The sequence below is a fragment of the Phyllobates terribilis genome, unplaced genomic scaffold, assembly GCF_046119375.1.
Source record: "Phyllobates terribilis strain yellow unplaced genomic scaffold, ASM4611937v1 Scaffold_3__8_contigs__length_932513732, whole genome shotgun sequence".
Classification (NCBI taxonomy): Eukaryota; Metazoa; Chordata; class Amphibia; order Anura; family Dendrobatidae; genus Phyllobates; species Phyllobates terribilis.
Window position 1 is genome coordinate 164,040,070 of NW_027362763.1, and position 23,369 is coordinate 164,063,438.

The 23,369-nt window shown below is 44.0% G+C and overlaps 2 protein-coding genes across 5 annotated transcripts in view; both read right to left on the minus strand.

Moving 5' to 3' along the window:
• ACP1 (acid phosphatase 1) overlaps positions 1-7,099 on the minus strand; it is a 44,915-nt gene extending 37,816 nt beyond the window's left edge. Inside the window, exons 1-2 of one of the 3 annotated variants that reach the window (XM_073674236.1) lie at positions 6,891-7,084; positions 2,119-2,192 (exon numbers count right to left, since the gene is read on the minus strand). In XM_073674236.1, the coding sequence (XP_073530337.1) occupies positions 2,119-2,192; positions 6,891-6,933 (117 nt within the window). In that variant the 5' untranslated portion in view covers positions 6,934-7,084. Of the gene's footprint in view, positions 1-2,118; positions 2,193-6,890 lie in introns of all 3 variants that reach the window. The other 2 variants (XM_073674235.1, XM_073674234.1) reach the window with 2 other exon arrangements.
• A 2,769-nt stretch (positions 7,100-9,868) lies between these two features.
• The window catches only part of LOC141258945 (low molecular weight phosphotyrosine protein phosphatase-like), a 28,544-nt gene continuing 15,043 nt past the window's right edge, over positions 9,869-23,369 (minus strand). Inside the window, exons 3-6 of one of the 2 annotated variants that reach the window (XM_073674240.1) lie at positions 19,075-19,188; positions 18,293-18,354; positions 14,873-14,978; positions 9,869-14,170 (exon numbers count right to left, since the gene is read on the minus strand). In XM_073674240.1, coding sequence (XP_073530341.1) covers positions 14,093-14,170; positions 14,873-14,978; positions 18,293-18,354; positions 19,075-19,188 — 360 coding nt within the window. In that variant the 3' untranslated portion in view covers positions 9,869-14,092. Of the gene's footprint in view, positions 14,171-14,872; positions 14,979-18,292; positions 18,355-19,074; positions 19,189-19,245; positions 19,360-23,369 lie in introns of both variants that reach the window. The other variant, XM_073674239.1, reaches the window with a different exon arrangement.

Genomic DNA, 23,369 nt, shown 5'->3' on the forward strand with positions numbered 1-23,369 from the left:
GTGGTTGTCATGAAAAGACTGCTATGAGTGCCACCTAGTGGTCGGCGCTCAAAGCACATGAGCATTTCTGCTACATAGAGGTAAACTGTTCATCACTAGTGTTGAGCGAGTATGTTCTGTCTGAGTATGCTCGGGCCGAGCTCCGAGTAGTTACAGCTGCTCAGTGTTATGTTTGAATCACTCCTGTGTGCATGATTTGCAACTGTTTGACAGTTTTATTACATGTGAGGAATGTGGAAGAAATAGACATTCCTCACATGTAATAAAACTGTCAAACAGTAGCAAATCATGCACACGGGAGCGATTCAACCATATCACCGAGCAGCTATAAATACTCGGAGCTCGACCCGAGCGTACTCGGCGAAAGGGTTAATAGAACATACTCGCTCATCACTATTCATCACCTCTATGTAGCAGAGGCGGACAGTTGCTGCTTCTAGTCTCCTATGGAGACTATAGAAGCATGCAAAAAGTTTAAAAAAAAATATGTTTTTAAAAAAAAAAAGTTTAAATCACCCCCCTTTTGCCCCATTCAAAATAAAAATAAAAAAATAAACCCCACATACACATATTGGTACCGCTGCGTTCAGAATCGCCCGATCTATCAACATAAAAAAAGAATTAATCCGATCGGTAAACGGCGTAATGAGAAAAAAAAATTCCGAACGCCAGAATTACTTTTTTTGGTTGCTGCAACAAAATAAATAAAATGCAATAACGGGCGATCAAAACATCGGATCTATCCCAAAATGGTATCAATAAAAATGTCAGCCCGGCGCGCAAAAAATAAGCCCTCACCCAGCCCCAGATCCCGAAAAATGGAGACGCTACAGGTCTCGGAAAATGGCACTTTTTTTTTTTTTTTTTTTTTTTTAGCAAACTTTGGATTTTTTTTCACCACTTAAATAAAAAAGAACCTATACATGTTTGGTGTCTAAGAACTCGTAATGACCTGGAGAATAAGAATGGCAGGTCAGTTTTAGCATCCAGTGAACATGGAAAAAACAAACAAACAAACAAACAAACAAACAAACAAACAAAACAGAAAGCAACTCGGGAATTGCATTTTTTTTCCCCAATTTCATGGCACTTGGATTTTTTTCCCTGTTTACCAGTACACAATATGTTAAAACCAGTGATGTCATTTAAAAGTACAACTCGTCCCACAAAAAATAAGCCCTCACATGGCCATACTGACCAAAAAATAAAAACGCTATGGCTCTGGGAACAAGGGGAGCAAAAAACGAAAATGAAAAAACGGAAAATCCCAAGGTCGCGAAGGGGTTAAAGGGAATCTGTCAACAGGTTTTTGTTATGAAAGCTGAAGACAGCATTCTATAGGGGTTAAAACACAGATTTCAGTGATGGCTCTCTTATCAAGCTCAGAGTTTTGACTGCCTTCAATGATTGTTTTAGCTCCAGGAGCTTATCATTGCTGTGACACAGCAGCGTGCATGCTAGTCCGACACACCCCCTCCTGTGAGGAGCACCTCACTGTCTATGAGCATTGTACATACAGAGCTGGTGTGGGCGGGGTTAGTTTCCTCAGCTCTGCTTCATGCTGAATCTAAAAGCTCTGATTGTGTGAACATGGCTGCACCCAGTAATCTAAGGGGTACCTTGTTGGGTTCATCTTCTCTTTGCCTACATTATGCTGCTCTCAGATGAGGTAGCAAAAAAATCATCACAGATTTACATTAACAGGGAGACAGAGAGAAGCCCTATACAGTGGGGGAAATATGTATTTGATCCCTTGCTGTTTTTGAACGTTTGCCCACGGACAATGACATGAACAGTCTATAATTTTAAGGGTAGGTTAATTTTAACATTGAGAGATAGAATATCCAAAAGAAAAAAAAAATATCACATTGCATAAATTAGATATTTTTTTGCAAAGAGGACAAGAATATTATAATATTTAATACTCCCACAGAAACATGTGCATTCATTAGTGTGAACTACGACGTAGACACACATACCATTAGTTTCAGTAGTAAAACTGTCCGGTACAGGGCGCAGTACTCCGGGCACATCAGTCACCTAGAATTTCTCCAGCCCACCCCCATGATATTACACATTTTCTGTGATCTAAAAGAGGATAATCGTGTAACTTCTTACCTGGTGAGATACACCCTCGTCTGAAACCAGCTTTCTAAACACGGCTTCCGCCATTGGAGATCGACAGATGTTACCTGCAAGAAACGTATAAATCAATGATCTATGAGAGGCGGCCCTGCGCGTGGAAGAAAACAGACATTTATCTCTTATCCTGAATAACTTCATTAAGGAGAACCTGACTCCTGATACATGTTGTCCACAGATTGGGCAATAAGCATTAGGCACAGGCTGTATTATCTCAGCCAGGTATGTCTGACTCTAAAATGCTGCAGTGTTTCAGTCACAGGGCTGTGGAGTCGGAGTCATGGAGTTGGAATCAATGTACATTTTTGGTGGAGTCTGAGTTGTGGAGTCTATATAAAATGGACCGACTCCTAAAATATATAATAAATTGGGTTCATTACTACCAGGGCTGTGGAGTTAGTAAGCCAAACCACCGACTCCGACATTTCCTTGACTTACGCGTCCGACGCCACAGCATGGCTGCACTACTGAGCATGTACATAAAGTGCAGTGAAACATTTACAGCACATCCTGCATTGTACTACTGTACCCAATTTATTATATATTTTAGTTGTCAGACTCGGTCCAGTTTATACTGACTACAGCAAAATGGACACAGACTCCACAGCCCTGGTTACTAAAATGCAATATGTGCTGCAAATTTTTTCATAAAATTTGGTAGAGATACGAAATGTCAGCAGGATTGTGCTTAGTAAACCACATACACTGTCAGGTGGGCGCCATTACACTGAGTAAAATGATACCTTGGTTGATGAAATCCGTCCAGTGTTTTTTTTTTTTTTTTTTTTTTTTTTTTATAATCTATCTTCATTTCTGACATAATGATATGCTCGTGCTCCGCGGCGGCCTTTGGGGAGGGGCTTTATCTGGTGCTCCGCTTATATAATCCTATCTCTGCCGTCTGACAGGTCACTGTGCCTTCATGTACCTGCCTACTATTTTAAATACTGCGTGTGTAATTGTGTTCCAAAACTGAAAATTTACATGCAGCAAAATGGCTTGTCGATAGATGCTACCACACAAGTGCTGCTAGTGACGCGCCCCCTGGGACATATTCCTTTTTTTGAGGGGAATACCCGGCACCGGATCAGATGGGGGGGGTTGTAGTCTCCGAGCGGCTGTGACCCGGTCCCGTGCCCAGGGCGTCAAGCTCAGTGTGATGTGGCAGTTCTACAGATGTTACTAAAGTTCTTTTGTGTCGACTACGCCACCCGTTGTGATGCGGTCACTGTGGCCGCCGCTGCAGCAGGGTCCGCTGAGGCTGATGGTGGGTGCGCAGCTTGTGATGGTAACCCCCAACGGGAGAGGTATAGCCTCAGAGGGGACAGGCGCAGAGGATGGGGGTTGTGGTGGTGTAGTGCAGACGGCAGTGAAGACAGAGTCGGGTTGTGCAGTTAAGGGTGTTTACTTACTGCAGATGTTGTACTGGTCACTCCAGCTGCTAGTGACCACCCGAGCCGTGCTGCGTCCACCAGGTCCTGGATCCAGCCAACCCCCAAACAAGTCCGGAGCGTGGCCCTGAGCTCTCCCTCTGTCCTTTCTTCAGCCGTCCCCACCAGTGATCCACCTAGGTCCAGCTCCCTCGGGCCTGCTGTTGGGACACCCTTGGCCTTGGGTTCCCTGACCCTTCATGTGGTGTGCCTTCGGGGTGAATGTGGTGGGTGGCCGTGGCAGATGCTGCCCACGGCCTCCGGTCTCTGGCTGGGGATTGTTTTTACCCCCACCAGTTTGGGTTCCGGTACCCTTTTGCTGACTCCTCACCCGGTGCTCTAATTTGGGTTCTTGGGTCCCTTCAGTCTTCCCCCTCTGGGTCTTTCTCTGCTCCACTCTCTCTCTCTCCAGGGCTGCTGTTTCCTTCTCTCTGCCGATTTGTTCTCTGCATCAGACAGGCTCCTCTCCAACTGACTTGTTCTCTACAACTGACCCTGATTCTAGTTGGTGCCCACCTTATATATCCCTCTATGTGTGAGCTCAGGTGACCAGCACCCAATGAGCTCCTATCACTACCCAGACTGCTCCCCCTATCTGCCCCTACACTACTTGGGATGTACCACCCCCCTCCCACTCCAGCCAGGAACAGACTCGGTCGTACCTGCACATTTCTAAGTGGGAGTACCGTCGGCCTGTTCCTCGGAAATGGGATGTATGTAGTGCATGCAGCCTACCGAGCTCAGTCCCACACTCCATCCTTACCCGGGGGTGGAATATCACACCTCTGGGTTGAGGTGCAATACCCCTGTAGCAGCCGAATCCTCAGGGTGCTACACTAGCGGTGACCTGCAGCAATGTGGCAACGCCGGCCGCACTTGCACAGTAGCATCTCTCGGCAACAGAGAGATGCTACTGCGCGGGCGCCATATTGCTGCATGTAAATTTCAGGTTTGGAACACAATTACACAGGCAGTATTTAAAATAGTAGGCAGGTCCATGAAGGCACAGTGACCTGTCAGACGGCAGAGATAGGATTATATAAGCGGAGCACCAGATAAAGCCCCTCCCCAAAGGCCGCCGCAGAGCACGAGCATATCATTACGGCTGAAATCATAGGCTCAAGGGGACCCGGGGCTCCATGGCCAGATTGCCCTCATAATATGTGCGGCGCGGCGCCGCGGCACATACCGGCAATCAGAGGTGGGGGGGGGGGTCCCAGTCCGCCCCCCTCCCAGCAGCGGCGCACTGCACCTGTTAACTTCCGAAAGAGAGATGCGCGGGAAGATATCATTGTGTGATGTCTGTTTATATGTATTTTTGTGTTTCAAATGTGTTTATGCGTGTATGTATGTGTCTGTACGTGACTTCGTGCGGCCTCCCGCTGTGTATAGATGGCTACGTGTGCTCAATATTAAGCCATACAATTAATGTAAGGCTATGTGCCCACGATGCGGAAATGCTCCGGATTTTTTCTTTTTTTTTTTGAGTGTTTCTGCATCTCCCTGGCAGAAAAAAAAAAAAACGCATGCGGATTGTACATGCGGATGTGAAGCGTTCTTCACATGCATTTCCGCAGGCGGGATGTCAAGCGCTTTCCAAGCGATTTTAGCATCACTTGGAAAGTGCTTGACAACTTGGTCACACAATATAAATCCATGTAACCGACATTATTATTATTTTTTTTTTACAGGTTCTATGGTACCCGGGTCCGGAGGAGAGTCTCCTGTCCTCCTACCATCCGCACATTGAAACACATGAAATCCGCATGTACAGATGCAGTGATGCGGATGTTATGCGTTCCAATGCAAGTCAATGGCGGCGAAAACGCCACGCTTCCGCAAAATAATTGGTAGTGCTGCGGATTTTTCATTTCATTGGGGAACATTGCAGACCTTCTACCAAGCGTTTCTGCAGCGAAATTGCTGCTGCGGAAACGCTTAAAAAACGCATCGTGAGCACACAGCCTAAAAAAAAAAAAATTATAATTAATATTGTGCCAAATTAATTTCACATGATCTATCACAGGGGATCATGTGACATGTGATACATCAGGTGTGTGTGTGGGAGGGGGGCCTACTCCTTCTAAACTGCCCAGGGCCCTTGCTACTCTTAATCCACCCCTGGCTGAAATGAAAATAAAGATTATAAAAGAACAATGGCGCCCACCTGACAGTGTTTGTGGTTTACCAAGCACAATCCTGCTGACGGGTACGCTTTAAGTCTTCACATCTTGGTGACATGTCCCCTTGGGAACCTATTGCCTCATTCCCCTTATGACATGATTGTGGGTGCCAGTGGGTTTATACCACTGCAAAGCTCAGCCGCAGGCTTAATAGAAGGTGATTTGTCCCATATAATGCAATACTGAAGCATTGCAGGATGAAGAACAAGCACTGAAACAGTCCCCTAAGGGGACTAAAAGATAAAAGGAACATGAAAAAAAGATATGAACAATGATTTTCACCCTAGGAAAAAACACGAATATTCAATATCGTCTGATTCATGTAAATATAAATAATTTAAATTGATGAACAGTTTAATAGAGAAAAAATATATAATTGAGAAGTCAAACTTGTAGGTTGTTTTGGTCACTGCTCCACTCACAAAAAGATGCAATAAAAATGTTGCATGTTCCCAAAAACGATGGTAAAAACCACAGCACGGCGCGCAAAAAGCAAGACGTTACACAGTGATATCAATGGGAACAGAAACGTTACTGGTCTCAGAAAGTTGCAACAAAAACATTTTTTGAGACTTTATTTAAACACTGCTAAAATAGCCCACCCCCCACCCTCCCCCAAAAAAGAAACCACTCACTATACAGATTTTGTATGGCAGTAATCCCTCTGACCTCGACAATATTTCCATGTTATTTTTTACTGCACAATGAACGCTGAAGACAAAACCCGAAAAACCTGCAGCAGAATTAAAGGGGCTTTTTGCTGCACTTTGTTTTCTGCCTGTTCTTTATCACATTATATGGTAAAATTAATGATGTGACGCAAAACTTATCCCTTTATGTCAAGGGGAAAAATGGGTCAGAAGAGGAGGGAGGAAAATAAAAGCGGTATTTTTTTTTTTTTGCATCATTCTGAGGTTTTTATTATTATTTTTTCAGAAAATTCCATTAAAAAAAAAAAAAAAGTAGAATTTCTGAACTATAAATGGAAATTAGTTTCTGTCTACTGTCTAGTCCCAGAGTCCATACAATAGTTACCTATAGAAGCATGAAGAGAAGCCCCCCCCCCAGTCTGCAGGAAGTGGTCCCACAGCAGGGTCACACCGCCACATGGCCGCCCCCTCCTGTACACACTCACCGAGACACACGAAGAGCACAGACTTGCTCCCAGCAGCTGCCATGTCTTTCTCCGCCGTCTGCGCTGCACAGGGTGTGGCCGCACTTTACGGCACTGAACTTCCGCACAGAATACCTTAGTAGGAGCTAAAGTCAGTCTGCGGTGTCAGTGATGGCACCACGTGACTTGTCTCCTTCAGGTCACATGTCGCGGTATGTAAATAAAGGCCCTGAGTCACGTGATGGTAGGCGGGGCTGTGTTACAGGTGTGAGCCCCGCCCCGCCAGTACTCACCTGTCAGTAGGGAGAGGTACAAGGAGAAGCGGCGCCGATCTAAGTGCAGCCCCCGATCTGCAAGTGTAGACCCCGGGGAGAGAGGCGCAAGTGATGCTGGCAGTGATGTGAGCGTCACCTCATCCTCCAAGTTACCACATCCCCGGTGCTGACAGCAGTGGTGGCCATTGGTTGTCCCCCAGTTTCCCCAGTACAGGATGTGATGAGCCCATTTAGGGACTGGAGGAAATAGATGAACGCCCCTGTATGTTTGCTATGTGCCCCCTTACTGCCCCCGCAGATCACTTATTCTCACCCAGCAGGTTTAGTTGCAGAAATGAGTGCACCCTGCAAAATAGGAAATCCCATTGAGATGAATGGAGACATGAGACAAGTGAGGGTCCAGCGGTCCCAGGATGTTTTGGGGTTGTCTTACTGCCTCGTGCACTGGGTGCCTTGACTATATGCAAGGCGTCATGAAATCTGGATTACCAAAGGATTATGGGTCGCAATCTAGTGCCCAGTGTCCGAAAGCAGGGTTTATGTCCTAGGTCACGGATCTTCCAGCAGGACAGTGACCCTAAACACACTTCAAGAAGCCCCCAGAAATGGATGGAAACAAAGCGCTGGAGAGTTCTGAAGTGGCAGCAATGAGTCCAGATCAAAATCCCATTGAACACCTGTGGAGAGATCTTAGAATTGCTGTTGGGAGAAGACACCCTTCAAATATGAGAGACCTGGAGCAGTGTGCAAAAGAAGAGTCCAAAATTCCAGCTGAGAGGTGTAAGAAGCTTGTTGATGGTTATAGGAAGCGATTGATTGCACTTATTTATTCCAATAGACCATCATGACCAATTCTTCCATTCAGAATTTGTCCCTGCAAAATTTAACACAGACATCTTTACTTCTTTTCCAGCTCTCTCCTCACATCTCACTACCTCTACACAAACCAACCATATAGAACTATAACCAGTGCCCTAGAAATAATGCCCCCCCCTCTGTAATTGTACCTTTCTTTTGTGTGTCACACTAACGGTACCCTCTGTGCCCCTACATAGTAATAATGTACTTTCTCATAGTAATAATGCTCCTCTGTGCCTCCTTACAGTTATATAGCATCCTATAGAAATAATGTTCTCCTTTTCCTCCTTATAATAATCATTTGCCCTGTGCCTCCTTATAATAATCAAACCTATAATAAAGGCCATGAACCTCCTTATAATAATGCAAACTCTCAGGTGCTTAATAATAATAATGCCTCCTGTGCTCTCCCGCTAATGTTAATTATTCCCCATTGTGCCTCCTCATATAGATTCCCCCTACTGTGCCTCCTTATAAAAAGGGCCTTGTGGAGGGGTTTACATACAGGACCGCTTTGCAAAAGTCCTATCACAACAACAAGACGCCCCCATTACTAACCCCGTAGTAAGGTTTTTGATGTTTTTTAAAAAAGACACAGCCAGAATAAAGTCTTTTATTTTAATAAAATTACACACGGTTTTAATCTTTTATTTAAAAATAAAAAACACCATATACTCACCTAATGCCCAATCCCGAATCCCTCATCTCCTGTAAGAAACCAAAAATAAAAAATAACCATATCCCTCACCTGTCCACTGTCAAGACGTAATCCCAGTGTCCCACTGCAATCCGGGTCACTTCTACAGCAATCACTGATGTCACTGTTGTAGAAGACAGCACTATACAGCGACAGGAGTGTAATCACTCCGGTGCCGTTGCAGTGGTGTTGGCACTCGCGTTTCCGGGGCTCAAGCGGATTTGTGACATCATTTGTAACGCCAGCACTGACTGGGCGCAGAGCTCAGGTGACATCACAACCGCTTGTGGGCCCCGGGAATGGGACTGCCAACACCACTATACTCCCCTCTGCTGCCGTTCCAGCAGTTTTATTTTAATGGGGACAAACGTTCCGATTGAAAAGGGGTTGTCCAGTAGTGTACAACCCCTTTAAAGGGAATCTGTCAGCTGATTTGTGTGTAGTATAGTAATAGTATCCTGAAATAGGGCTTGGGCAGCCCTTTAAGGATATGTAACTTTTATTACTGTAAACGGCCCCATTGTATTGTTCTAAGCGCTGGACAAGTTTGTCGCGCCAGCAAGTCAAGCACATGTAAATGCTTAACCCTAGAATGCATACCTGGGGCCTCGCAAGCCCGTCCTGTTAATTGTTTTCTATTTTCTGCAAGATTACTTTAGTTAGAATTTGAAACTCTAGGTATTCCTCAGGTATATAGTTGTTTGTCATTTTTGTTTGAGTTATTCCATGTTATTTGCACACGGGCCTAAAAGGCCCCAGGTATGTGAAAAAGTAGATTTTTATGGTCATGCGTTCTAGGGTTAATGAATATTCTCCCCTTCCCCCGACCATCGTCACTGATTGGGTGCAGTCAGACAGCTGTGTTACTTGGGCGGGGATCTCATTGCACTCCTTGGACTGGCAGTCTGCTCTCCTGATCTGAGAGTGACAGCTGCCTAGAAATACATGCTGTCACACTCTGATCAGGAGAGCCCACGACCAGTCCGAGGACGTATTCAGTTGAAAACTGAGGGCCACGGAACCGGATAGGGGTGCCGCCTGCCAAGTGGTGAGAACCCCCTGAATCCCACCACTGCTTTAAAGGACCTCAGAACTCATTTCTTGCCAGCAGCGAGCCCAGCATGACCCGCTCTTCCACTATATACCCTGAAGGTCATGAGAATGTCTCATACAACAATAATAATCTTTTATTTATTATTATAGCGCCATTTATTCCATGGCGCTTTACATGTGAAAAATGGTGTATACATAGCAAATGCAGTTACAATAATCTTGAACAAAATGAGTCAGCAACTGGTACAGGAGGAGAGAAGACTCTGCCCGCGAGGGCTCACAGTCTACAAGGGATGGGTGAGGATACAGTAGGTGAGGGCAGAGGAGGTCGTGCAGCAGTGTGGTGAACCGAGGGATACTGCAGGGTCTACGCTTGTCAGAAGAGGTGGGTCTTCAGGTTCCTTTTGAACGTTTCCACGGTAGGCGAGAGTCTGACGTGTTGGGGTAGAAAGTTCTAGAGTAGGGGGGGATGCACGGGAGAAATCTTGTATGCGATTGTGGGAAGAGGAGATAAGAGGGGAGTAGAGAAGGAGACCTTGTGAAGATCGGAGGTTGCGTGTAGGTAAGTACCGGGAGACTAGGTCACAGATGTATGGAGGAGACAGGTAGTGGATGCTTTGGAGGCCACAGAGTAAAAGGTTGCAGTAGTCGAGGCGGGAGATGATGAGGGCGTGCACTAATGTTTTTGCAGATTTGTGGCTAAGGAATGTGCGGATCCAGGAGATATTTTTAAGTTGGAGTCAGCAGGAAGTGGAAAGGGCTTGGATATGTGGTCTGAAGGAAAGATCAGAGTCCAGGATTACCCCGAGGCAGCGAGCTTGCGGGACTGGGGAGAGTGGGCAGCCATTTACTATGATGGATAGGTAAGATGGGGGGGGGGGGGGGGGGGGAGTTGAGTGAGATGGGGGAAAGATGATGAATTCTGTTTTATCCATGTTAAGTTTTAGAAATCTATCAGAGAAGAGCGATGAAATAGCGGACAGACATTGTGGGATTCTGGTTAGTAAGGGGCTGATATCATGTCCAGAGTGGTAGATCTGTGTGTCGTCAGCATAGAGATGATACTGAAAGCCGTGGGACTCTGAGCTGTCCCAGGTCGAAGGTGTAGATGGAGAAGAGCAGAGGTCCAAGAACTGAACCTTGGAGGACACCGACAGGGGACGAGATGAGGAGGTGGTGTGTGAGTGGGAGACGTTGAATGTCAGGTCTGTTAGGTATGAGGAGATCCAAGATAGGGCCAGCTCTGTGATGCCGAGAGATGAGAGAGTCTGTAGTAAGAGGGAATGGTCCACTGTGTCAAAGGCAGATGACAGGTCTAGGAGAAGGAAGACAGAGTAGATTTCGCGGTTAGTAGGTTGTTGGTGACTTTAGTCAGGGTAGTTTCAGTGGAGTGATGCGGTCAGAAGCCAGATTGTAAGAGGTCAAGCAGAGAGCAGGAGGAGAGGTGGGAGGATAGTTCAGAATGGACGTGTTGTTCCAGTAGTTTTGAGGCATAGGGGAGAAGTGATATGGGGTGATAGCTACACAGAGAGGATGGGTCAAGGGATGGTTTTTGAGGATGGGTGTGATCGAGGCATGTTTGAAACATGAGGGGGAAGACACCAGTTGTTAGTGACAGGTTGAAAAGGTGGGTGAGGGTTGGGATGAGGATTGTGGTAAGGTTAGGGATGAGGTGGGATGGGATTGGGTCAAGTTCACAGGTGGTGAGATGTGATTTGGAGAGTAAAGTTGATCTTCCATAATGGTGGAGAAGCTGGTTTTGGAGAAGGAGGGTTGAGATATGAGGAGGGGCTGTGGGGACATTGACACCATCAGACAATGCTTTTGCCTTATTCTTCAAGCAGAAGATTAGGCAAAGTCTTCGGCTGAGAGGAGAGGGAGTAGGCGCTGGGGAACGGAGGAGAGACTTGAAAGTTTTGAATAGCTGTTTGTCTCACAACCCTAGAGAGGATATGAGAGATGAGAAGTAGGTTTGTTTTGCAGCAGTCAGTGTGGACTTGAAAGAAATGAGTGACTGTTTGAAAGCGATGAAGTGCTCGTTGGAGTGGGACCTTTTCCATCTCTGCTCAGCAACCCTGGAGGCCCTTCACAGTTCTTTAGTCAGGTTGGTGTGCCAGGGTTGCCTATTGAGTGTGCGAGCTGTGGTATGTGTGGGAGGGGTGACCAAATTGAGAACTGCAGCTGTTGTGGTATATAACGCAGCAGCCGCATCTGCATCGTGTAAAGAACTTATGCCTGTGAGAGGGAGAAGGGATTCAGAGAGAGTGAATGTAGGTCAAGGTGTTTGAGATTTCTGCAAGGGTGTGCAAGTTTGTGAAGTAGGGATAGTGGACCTGGAGAGAAGAAGGTAGAGAATGTAAGTAGGTTGTGGTCAGAAAGAGGGAGAGGTCAGTTAGAGAGATTTTTGATGCTTTTGTGCTTCTATTTGTTCCCATTTGTTGCCAATTAACAGTACATAAAACCTATAAAATAAAGGTATTCATGTCCATTTAGAAAAAGATGAAAGCCTTCCTCCTCTTATACTGTAGCGATCCAATACGTGAAATATTGCTTCGGTCATCAAGCGATAATACGTTCTATACACTGCTCAAAAAAAATAAAGGGAACCGTAAAATACCACATCCTAGATATCACTGAATGAAATACTCCAGTTGCAAATCTTTATTCATTACATAGTGGAATGCGTTGAGAACAATAAAACATAAAATGATCAATGTAAATCAACATTAATAACCCATGGAGGTCTGGATTTGGAATGATACGCAAAAATAAAAGTGGAAAATCAAATTACAGGCTGATCCAACTTCAGTGGAAATGCCTCAAGTCAAGGAAATGATGCTCAGTAGTGTGTATCCTCCACGTGCCGGTATGACCTCCCTACAATGCCTGGGCATGCTCCTGATTAGGTGGCAGATGTTATCCTGTGGGATCTCCTCTGTCCTGGATTAAAGCATCAGTCAACTCCTGGACAGTTTGTGGTGCAACGTGGCGTTGGTGGATGGAACGAGACAATGTCCCAGATGTTCTCGATTGGATTCAGGTCTGGGGAACGGGTAGGCCAGTCCAAAGCATCAATGCCTTCATCATGCAGGAACTGCTGACACACTTCAGCCACATGAGACCTAGCATTGTCATGCATCAGAAGGAACCCAGGACCCACTGCAGCTGCATATGGTCTCCAAATGGGTCCGAGGATCTCATCCTGGTACCAAATGGCAGTCAGGCTATCTCTGGCTAGCACATGGAGGGCTGTGAGGCCCTCCAAAGAAGTGCATCTCCACACAATTACTGACCCATTGCCAAAGCGGTCATGCTGGAGGATGTTGCAGACAGCAGAACGTGTCTCCAGACTTTCACATGTGCTCAGTGTGAACCTGCTCTCATCTGTGAAGAGCACAGGATGCCAATGTTGAATCTGCCAATCTGTGTTCTTTGGCAATTGCCAATTTCCCTGCATGATGTTGGGCTGTAAGAACAACACCCACTTGTGGATGTCGGGCCCTCATACCAACCTCATGGATTCTGTTTCTGACAGTATGAGCAGACACATGGATGTTAGTGGCTTGATGGAGGTCAGTCCACGTCTCCTGGTGTACTGGCCTGTCTCCTGGTATCTGCTCCATGCTCTGGATACCGTGCTGATGGACACAGCTACCCTTCTTGCCACAGCTTGCAGTGATGTGCCATCCTGGATGAGCAGTACTACCTGAGCAACTTCTGTGGGTTGTACTGTAGACACCGCCTCTTGCTACTGTACCTCTAGGGGTGAGAGCAATGACAAAATGCAAAAAAAGTGACCAAAAAAATAGCCAAAAAGGAAAAGAACAGAGAAATGGTCTGTGGTCACCACCTGCAGAACCACTCCTTTATAGGGGGTGTCTTGCTAATTGCCGATCATTTCTACCTGTTATCTGTTCTATCTGCACAGCAGCAGGAGAAATTGATTCACAATCAGTGTTGCTTCATAACTGGACAGGCAGATTTCACAGACGTGTGATTGACTTGACCACAATGTAAGTGTTCCCTTTATTTTTTTGAGCAGTATATAAAAAAAATATTTTAAACCAACCTGGTTTCAACTGTTCAGAAACCCTTAACTTCTTGTCTTGAGACATGAAGATAAATAAAGTGCTTCTGCTAAATTAAAATTGTCTATTTTTTTTTTATTCCTGAATTAGACAAAACATTATGCAGTGTGAGGATTGTGACATGAAATGCTTTAACGTCATGATGTAAATTATAGGTCACGTCTTGTTAAATGTGAGACAAAAAGATTAATGTCCTGTGATAACACAACAGATCCGGCCATGGCGCACAGTGTTAACCTCACTTGTGTAATACTAGGAGGACTTTTCCAAAAAGGATTTACAGCATCTAACACATTGCTGGTAGACGGTCTCAAAATCTTCATCGCTGCCCTGTAAATGGAAGAGGAAGAGTCAGTTATCCATGGAAACCCATTTACTAGAGAGAATATCCATCACTCCTGACTTCTGCAGAATGCTGCCACCAACAATCGCCTGCATTAAACTGAGCAAAACTCTGTATTGGGGTATGTGCACTCCACATCTTTTCGAGGCAGATCCTGCCTGAGAAAGCAGTCAAACGCTACAAAGAAGCAAGTTTTCACATTCTGCTTATGTTTTGACTTTTTTCACTTCGCTTCAGACTTTGATCATAAGCAGGTAGAGTCATACAGGCAGGAAGGAACCTCCTTCCCCACCTAGCCCTTTCACTGCGATATGGTAAAAAAGAATCTTTTATTGCCCCCTTGTTTATAGTGGAAATTAGCCTAATAGGCTCCATAAACTTTATTAGCAGAAATCACAGTAACACTGCTAAAAAATTAAATACAAAATAAAATGTAAAAAGCATGACGTTTCATTTAGTTTTGATGTAGTCATTCCACGATGTGGCCAGTTTAAAAATGCTAAAACTGGTGAAAAGTCCTATTAATTTTGAGTATGTGCACAAGACGGTGTTTTCCCCTCAAGTGTCTCCTCGGACGTCCTTTGCAGCGACTTTAGCACCAGCATTATATTTTTTATTTCACATAAAACAGTGACAGCGTCCAAGTGGAGCATTGCTCAATGTTAAAAAGAAATTTAGACAAAACTTACGTAATATGGATCTTCAATAATGAGGCGTTTTTGCGGGTCGTAGCTTCCAAGCAGTTCGATTTTAGCTTTGCAGTTTTGCACTTTGTTACATTTACGTTTCAATTCTCTGCAAAATAAGATCCACACAATTATAAAAAAAAACAAAACAGCAGTCCCATTTGTATCCGCACGCTTTCCTGAAGATTCTTTTTTCTGTTCTGTCTACTCTAATTTTTGACAATTTTCACCTGGATAATGCTCCAGTGTTGTATAAAGTAACAGTTCTGTAGTATTCTGGGGATTACTACAAATACAGTCATGGCCGATAATGTTGGCACCCTTGAAATTGTTCTAGAAAATGAAGTATTTCTCCCAGAAAATGATTGCTATTACACGTTTATTTCTATTTTGCGTATTGGAACAAACAAACAAAAAAAAGTCAAATTGGACAATTTCACATAAAACCCCACAAGATGGGTAGGTCAAAATTGTTGCCACACAATTTTGTTTCAAGCATGTGATGCTCGTTCAAACTCACCTGTGGCAAGTAACAGGTGTGGGCAATGTGTAAATCACACCTGAAGCCAGATAAAAAGGGCAGAAGTTGACTCAATCTTTGCATTGTGTTTCTGTGTGTGCCGCACTAATCATGAAAAATAGAACCGTAATTGTTGAACAATCTCCAGAGATCTTGATGTTCTTTTGTCCACGGTGTGCAACATAATCAAGAAGTTTACAACCCATGGCACTGTAGCTAATCTCCCTGGACGAGGACGGAAGAGAAAATTTGATGAAAAGTTGCAATACAGGATAATTCAGATGTCGGATAAGCTGCCCCAATCAACTTTCAAAGAAATTCAAGCTGCAGGCTCAGGGTGCATCAGTGTCACCGTGACCCATCAGTCAACATTTGAATGAAATAAAACATTATGGCAGGAGACCCAGGAGGACCCCAGTGCTGTCACAGACATAAAAAAGCTAGACTGCAGTGTGCTAAAATGTACGAAACAAAAGCTCTCACAATGGTGTTGGGACTATGGGCGTTAACCAGGGACCTAGAACTAGGGGCACCCTAGTCTATCCTTGTCCCCCGGATTACTCCTGAAGGTGGAGACGCCGGGTTCACATGCCTTCCTATGTTCCTATATACACCCTTATCTGTCCCCTCCCACCCAGGTGGGAAGCTGAGGCGTATAGGAACACACTAACTAGACAAACAAGGGAAGACTGACAGGGATAATTGAAAATACGAACCATACAAAATACACACACAAAACAACAGAGTGCAACACAGAGTTGAAGGAAGGAGGAACCAAATAGGTGAGGATGTGCACACAGACAAAACTCCAAGCCACAATATCCTAAACAAGTCTCCAAACGCCAACTCTAACCACAAACTCCACACCAGCCAGTAAGAACTAGCTCTGGCAATCCCCAAGTGCAGAGACCAGTGGCCAACACTGAACAGCTGAGACAATCCAGGTAGAAAAGCTCCAGGAGATCAACTAAACTGATTAACACTTGCACTGCTAGAGAGGAAAAAAACTTGCACTGTTTAATAAGATGGTGAAGCATGTCTAACCAGTGCAGGAGTTCATGAAACCAGATACCATGGTCTTCTGGCCCCTCTCTGTTGTAGTACCCCGATGACAAACATTGGAGAGTACTGAAGTGGCCAGCAAGGAGTCCGGATTTTAATCCCATTGAATACCTGGGAGAGATCTTAAAATTGCTGTTGGAAGAAGGCGCCTTCACATATGCGAGACCTGGAGCAGTGTGCAAAAGAAGAGAGTGATCCAAAATTCCAGTTGAGAGGTGTAAGAAGCTTGTTGATGGTTATAGGAAGCGATTGATTGTAGTTATTACTTCCAAAGGATGTGCAACCAAAACTGAAATAAAGGTGTTAACAAAAACATGTGTAATTGATATAATTTTCTGGGAGAAATACTTCATTTTCTGGAACAATTCCAAGGATGCCAACATTTTCAGCCATAACTGAAGCTAGGGAGAATAATTCATTAAAAAAAAAAAAAAAAAAAAAAAAAAAAAAAAAAGGTTATTCTCCACTAATAAAATGATGGAATACCTTTGGGACACCCACAATCCTGACAACAAAGGGCCCAAAGCACGGGTTTAGCAAAAGACGCAAAGGTCTTTAAGCCCAGGAAGGACGTACACACCAGTGCAGCATATAGCTGAACGTATCAGCTTTAAGGTTAGTGCATACCTTACCCTAATATACATAAAAAAAAAACCTTCAACTGCCTAATCTGATTCATGGCAGTAAGACTGGCAAAATTTGAGCAAGACTGGTTGCTTAGAGTTACAAAGGCTACAACTAGAGCATTTGCAGAAATTAGGTGGCCTTTAAGTAGCAGACTTTTCTCACTGGTTCACAGCAATGCAAATAGTGGAGATGATTCTCACGTGTGTGAGGTGAGCAGTGACCGACACATCTACTCAGAACTGCCTGGAAACATACAGGATAGACAGGTATCATTTAGCGGTCCCTTACAAGGAGACATGTTTGCGATACCTACTGATTGTGCATGCGTCCTGGCAGGGATCAGCAGACCCTCTCCATTGCTGATGGAAGTCAGCAGAGCAGGAATAACCCTACCTGCTGTGGCCACAGTATGAAAGGGGATCGAACTGATATTTTTCTTTTAATTAAATTATTTTTATTAAAATGAAAATTTTCATTAAAAGCAAGATTTCTTTTTAACAAAATTTTAGCAAACAAATGTCTACGCATCTATCTATATAATTGTCTTATTCTGTCTGTCCAGGAAATCCCGGGTCGCTGATTGGTCTGGCCGCGGCCAATCAGCGACACGGCATTTCAGAAAAACATGGCGACCATTAGCGGCTCATGTGCGGCACAAAGGTCAGCGGCGATGCAGCCGGCTGCTCGCAGCATAAGCCCCCCGACTGCAGGCGCCGCTGACCTACATGCGGCTATCGTTGGAAGATCAGCGGCTACGGCCGCTTATCTCCCGAGGACAAGTGTGACGCCCCTCCCCTCCCCCCGCTCGATCAAGACCCCAGCGTCATACTTACCCCTCCCCGTGCCTGCGCAGCAGCTCCTGTGTCTTCCGCTGATGCTCTGTGACGTCTCAGGTCAGAGGGCGCGGTGACGTCTTTACACCGCGCTCTCTCCTGAGCGGTCACAGAGCACAGCGGGAAGATGCCAGCTACGCTGGAGTCCAGAGAAGCAGTGAGGTGAGTATTGGATTTTTTATTTTTTGGATGCATGGGGCATTATATATAGGGGGGGGATGTGACATCCTGCATGGGGCATTATAAAGGAGGTTCGGGAGACATATGCTAGAATACCCGATGCGTTAGAATCGGGCCACCATCTAGTTTGGAAATAATAAATTATAAAGTAATAAATACATACAATAATGTCTACGCATTTGGAAATAATAGTCCACTGACCTCAGGTTACTTTCATCCATGCATAGAATGTAGTCACAGGAGAGGAAATCATCCTTTGTGATCTGGATATAAAGAGAATTATTGGATTAATCAGACATATTGACTACATTACTTCATATTATTAACAAATATAACAGTTTTGGCAATGTCTTGATGATCCTCAGACTAAAAAAGTGGTCATTGCGCCAACTGTACAGAAGTGATCATTGGTCCTGTATGTACGACTAAACCAATACTTCCTAGAAAATTAGCAGTTGTGTGCCGTACCCATCTCCTGTAGCACGACGTCAGACCCAGTACAATCCTTATGTAGGTAAAGTGGGTTCTTGGAAACGTTTACCCCAACTAGAATAGATTTCCCGGGTCCAGTCTTTGACTATGTGCAAAGATTTTCAAGGAGATTTTGGAGAAGAAACTGAGCGGGAACAAAAATCTCAAAAACCTTGGGCGTTTATGCCAGGGAAACTCAGAAAAACTGCACATAGCATTTAGCTATGTGTGAACATGCTCTTGGCTTTATACCAATAATAGTCATATCAGCTGATACCAAATGAGATTATTACATGATACTGCATACTATGACTCAGTAGATGAATAAGCATTTTAGGAAGCAGTAAAGAGACCCCGAAAAAAGACCACTGTTCTAAAGCGAGAGAGATAGCCCGGCAATATTAAAATTACAAAACAGCAAGAGTCCCAGCCGGAGGAATAAAGGCTCGCAGTACCATCCAAGTAGAAGAGAATTGTGTTGGGAGCTCAGCAGAAGACGGACTGTCCTATACCTGTCGTGCTTTATGCGATGTTTCAGTATCATGGCTTTTAAGGCACTTTACGGCCCTTGAATCGGGGGAGCAACCCACGTTCCAGTGAGAGGTAGCAGCGCTGTCTATGGACCACTGCAATACAAAACATAATGGATAGGATTCAATGACAGAAGGAATGAGGTACATTACCTGCCTGGCAATGTGATTCATGGAGATGCCGTGCTTTCTCATACAGCTCTGGCCACGATAGTCCGGGGGGCTTCCTATTTCATAAGTAGAGGTGGCCGCACTGTCTATGGTCCACTAGAATAAAAAGACAAAAACAGTCCAATTCATCGGCACATTTATGTACGCCAATATCCACCCAGTTATGGATTTTATTTTAGTGGTTTTCATTTGTGTGTGACTATCCCAGCACCAGTTTGGCTGTTTGTTTTAATGGAAAAGTATGCATTAAACACGCACGCACCCCTGCGGAACATCTTGGCAGAAACAGGTCAGGACACTGCACCAAACCAAAATGTCAGATAGAACTTCAATAAATTTAATTACACTGGAATCTGTATCAAAGTAGGTGCAGATCCTTTCTTTAACCGGTTCAGGACCGCCCACTGTAAATAAACGTCGGCGCTGCCTGGGCTCTGTGCAGCGCCGATATTTAAAAACAGTGGGTGGTCCCGCAGCCCTCAGGACCACCAGGGTCCTGCAAGCGCTACGGTTCTGGTGCAGAGCGTTAGCTTTGACAGGGGACATCATCGGGACCTGATTGGATCAGGTCCCAATGATGTTAACCCTTTCCCATCTTCTATATGCCGCGATCTATAGTGATCGCGGCATATAGAAGATAGTGAGAGGAGAGGGAGTCGTCAACTTACCTCTCCGACGCCCCCCTGATGCCTTCCAGGACCTGCCGTTGTTATGGCAGCTGGAGGTCACATGACCGCCTCCAGATCTGCCATATATGGTGTCCTGCTAGGCTCAGCCTGCAGCTGAACTCTAGCAGGAGACAGACAGTGTAAAACTGTCAGCAAAGATCTCATCCAATGCAATACATGTCTATTACATTGATGAGATCAGTGATTAGAAAAATAAAAATTAATGTCCCATACAGGGACTAAGTAAAAATGTAAAAAAAAAAAAAGTCAAAACATTTTTTTATTTTTTACAGTTTTAAAAAAAAAAACACAAAAAATATTATACCAATAAATCCGTATATTTATGCAAAAACAAAAAAAAGTACGCATTTGGTGTCGCCGCGTCCGAAACAACCCGATCTATAAAACTGTCACACTAATTAACTCCTTCTGTGCACACCGTAATAAAAATAAATAAAAAACGGAGCAAAAAACTATGCTTTTTCATCATATCGCCAAACAAAAGTGGAAAAAAATGCGATCAAAAAGCAAAATGGAAATAAAAATGGTACTGCTGAAAACGTCATCTTGTTCCGCAAAAAAAAAAGCCGCCATACAGCTCCATCAGCCGAAAAATAAAAAAGTTACAGCGCTCAGAATAAAGCGATGCAAAAAAAGTATTTTTTCTATAAAATTGTTTTAGTGTAAAAGCGCCAAAACATAAAATATACAGTAAGTGTAGTATCGGTGTAAAGGTACTGACCTGAAGAATAACGCTGCCTGATCACTTTTACCACACGCAGAACGGCATAAAAAAAAAAAAAAAAAAAACACCTCAAAAAACAATTCCTGAATTGTTGGTTTTTGTTAATTTTACCTCCCAAAAAAACGGAATAGAAAGCGATCAAAAAATGTCACGTACCCAAAAATGGTACCAATAAAAATGTCAACTCGTCCCGCAAACAAGCCGTCACATGACTCTGTCGGCCGAAATATGGAAAAATTATAGCTCTCAAAATATGGTGATGCAAAAACTAGATTTTGCAAAAAAAAAGGGTCTTAGTGTGTGACAGCCGTCAATCATAAAAACCAGATATAAATCTGTTATCTCTGTAATCGCACCGACCCGAAGAATAAAGTAATCTCATCACTTATACCGCACGAGGAACGGCATAAAAAATAAATAAAACCAATTCTTCACCTGCTACTGATTTGTTTATTATGTCTCCCAAAGATCGCAGTAAGGCTCGGCACACATTTATCCTGCGCTCTGCGCTGAGCACTTACACCAGAGTTTCCGTGTAAATCTCTGAAATATGTGATTCAGACAGAACCCATGACGGAAGATTCCCTGTAATGAGGCAGATATAGGCCATTGTGGATGCCGTCTAGCCTGGGATCCCACGGTGTCATTTGTTTTAGGCGTGCATAAAAGTGCGGTTGGCCACAGTTCTGTGCACTTCTGAAAAAAAGGACACCGCTAAACAGAGGCCATACGGAGTCCAGAGTAACTCTGCTGCCTCATTACAGTGAATGGATCCTGCAGGGGGTTCATCTGAATTACATCACTTGGAAATTTAGATGGAAACCCCGAAGTGCGTGCTCAGCCTCGAGCGCCGGATAAATGTTACGTAAAATGTTCCCAATAAAAGCTTCAACTCAGTCCTCAAAAAAAGCTAGTCCCCACTCAGGTCCGTCATCTGTTAAAAATATAAGGGACTTCCAAGTTACTGGTAGCAGAAAGGCTCTGGAAAAGCAAAATGGCCCTTGCCCCCCAAAAGAAATTCAGAAAATTTTGTGCTCCCAAATCCAAATGCCTATTCTACAATAATTTGTTCTCCAATTGTCAAATAGCGCTCCGTCCCCCCCAGATCTCGCCGTATGGCTGAGCCACATATGGGGTATTGACACTTTTAGAAGAAATTGTGTGACACATTTCAGCACCATTTTTACCCATTGCCCTGTGTGAAAATGTAAAATCTGAGGGTAAAATTTTTTTTGCGGTAAAAATATAATTATGCTTTTTTCACTGCCCAATGGTATAAATTTAAAAATTAAAAAATACTCACTACTTCCCTAGATGAATTACGAGAGGTGTAGTTTACAAAATGGGGTCACTTATGGGGGTTTCTGCTGTTTTGGCATGTCAGCGACTCTTCAAATGTGACATGGTGTCTGCTGCCTATCCCAGCCAACATAGCGCTCCTTTCTCTTCCGAACCCTGCCGTACACCAAAGCAGTGGTTTTTCCCCCACATATCAGGTATCGGCATACTCAGGAGAAATTGCAGAACAAATTTCATGGTGCAATTTCTCCTGTTACCCTTATGATAATGCAAAATTAGGGAATGAAAAACATTTTTTTGTGGGAAAAATGTGAAAATTGTATTTTTACGGCTCAATATTATAAACTTCTGTGAAGCGGCTGGGGGTGCAAGGTGCTCACCACACATCTAGATAAGTTCCCTAAGGGGTCTAGTTTCCAAAATGGTGTCACTTGTGGGGGGTTTCCACTGTTTAGGCACATCAGGAGCTCTCCAAACGCAACATGGCGTCTGCTAATTATTCAAACAAATTTTACATTCAAAAAGTCAAATTGCTCTCCTTCCCTTCCAAACCCTGCAGTGCGCCCAAACAGTGGTTTTCCCTCACATATGGGGTATCAGCGTGTTCATGAGAAATTACACTACAAATTGTGTAGTCCATTTTTTCCTGTTACCCTTGAGAAAATAAAAAAATTGGGTCTAAAGTAACATTTTTGTGAAAAAAAGTTAAATGTTCATTTTTTTCTTCCACATTCCAAAAATTCTTGTGAAGCACCTGAAGGGTTAATAAAGTTCTTGAATGTGGTTTTGAGCACCTTGAGGGGGTGCAGTTTTTAGAATGGTGTCACTTTTGGGTATTTTCTGTCATAAAGACCCCTCAAAGTGACTTCAAATATGATGTGGTCCCTAAAAAAATGTTTTTGTAAATTTTGTTGGAAAAATGAGAAATCGCTGGTCAACTTTTAACCCTTATAGCTCCATAACAAAAAAAAATTTGTTCCAAAATTGTGCTGATGTAAAGTAGACATGTGGGAAATGTTATTTATTAACTATTTTATGTGACATATCTCTCTGATTTAAGGGCATGAAAATTCATAGTTTAAAAATTGCAAAATTTTCAAAATTTTCGCCAAATTTCCGATTTTTTCACAAATAAACGCAAGTGATATCGAAGAAATTTTACCACAATCATGAAGTACAATATGTCACGAAAAAACAGTCTCAGAATCAGGGGGATCCGTTGAAGCGTTCCAGAGTAATTACCTCATAAAGTGACAGTGGTCAGCATTGAAAAAATTGGCCCGGTCACGAAGGCAAAAACAGGCTCTGGCGCGAAGTGGTTAATAAGAGCAAGATTTTGGAAACCCCTCGATGGGTTACCAGCCTGATCGCTGCTCCCGCTGGTCACACACAGC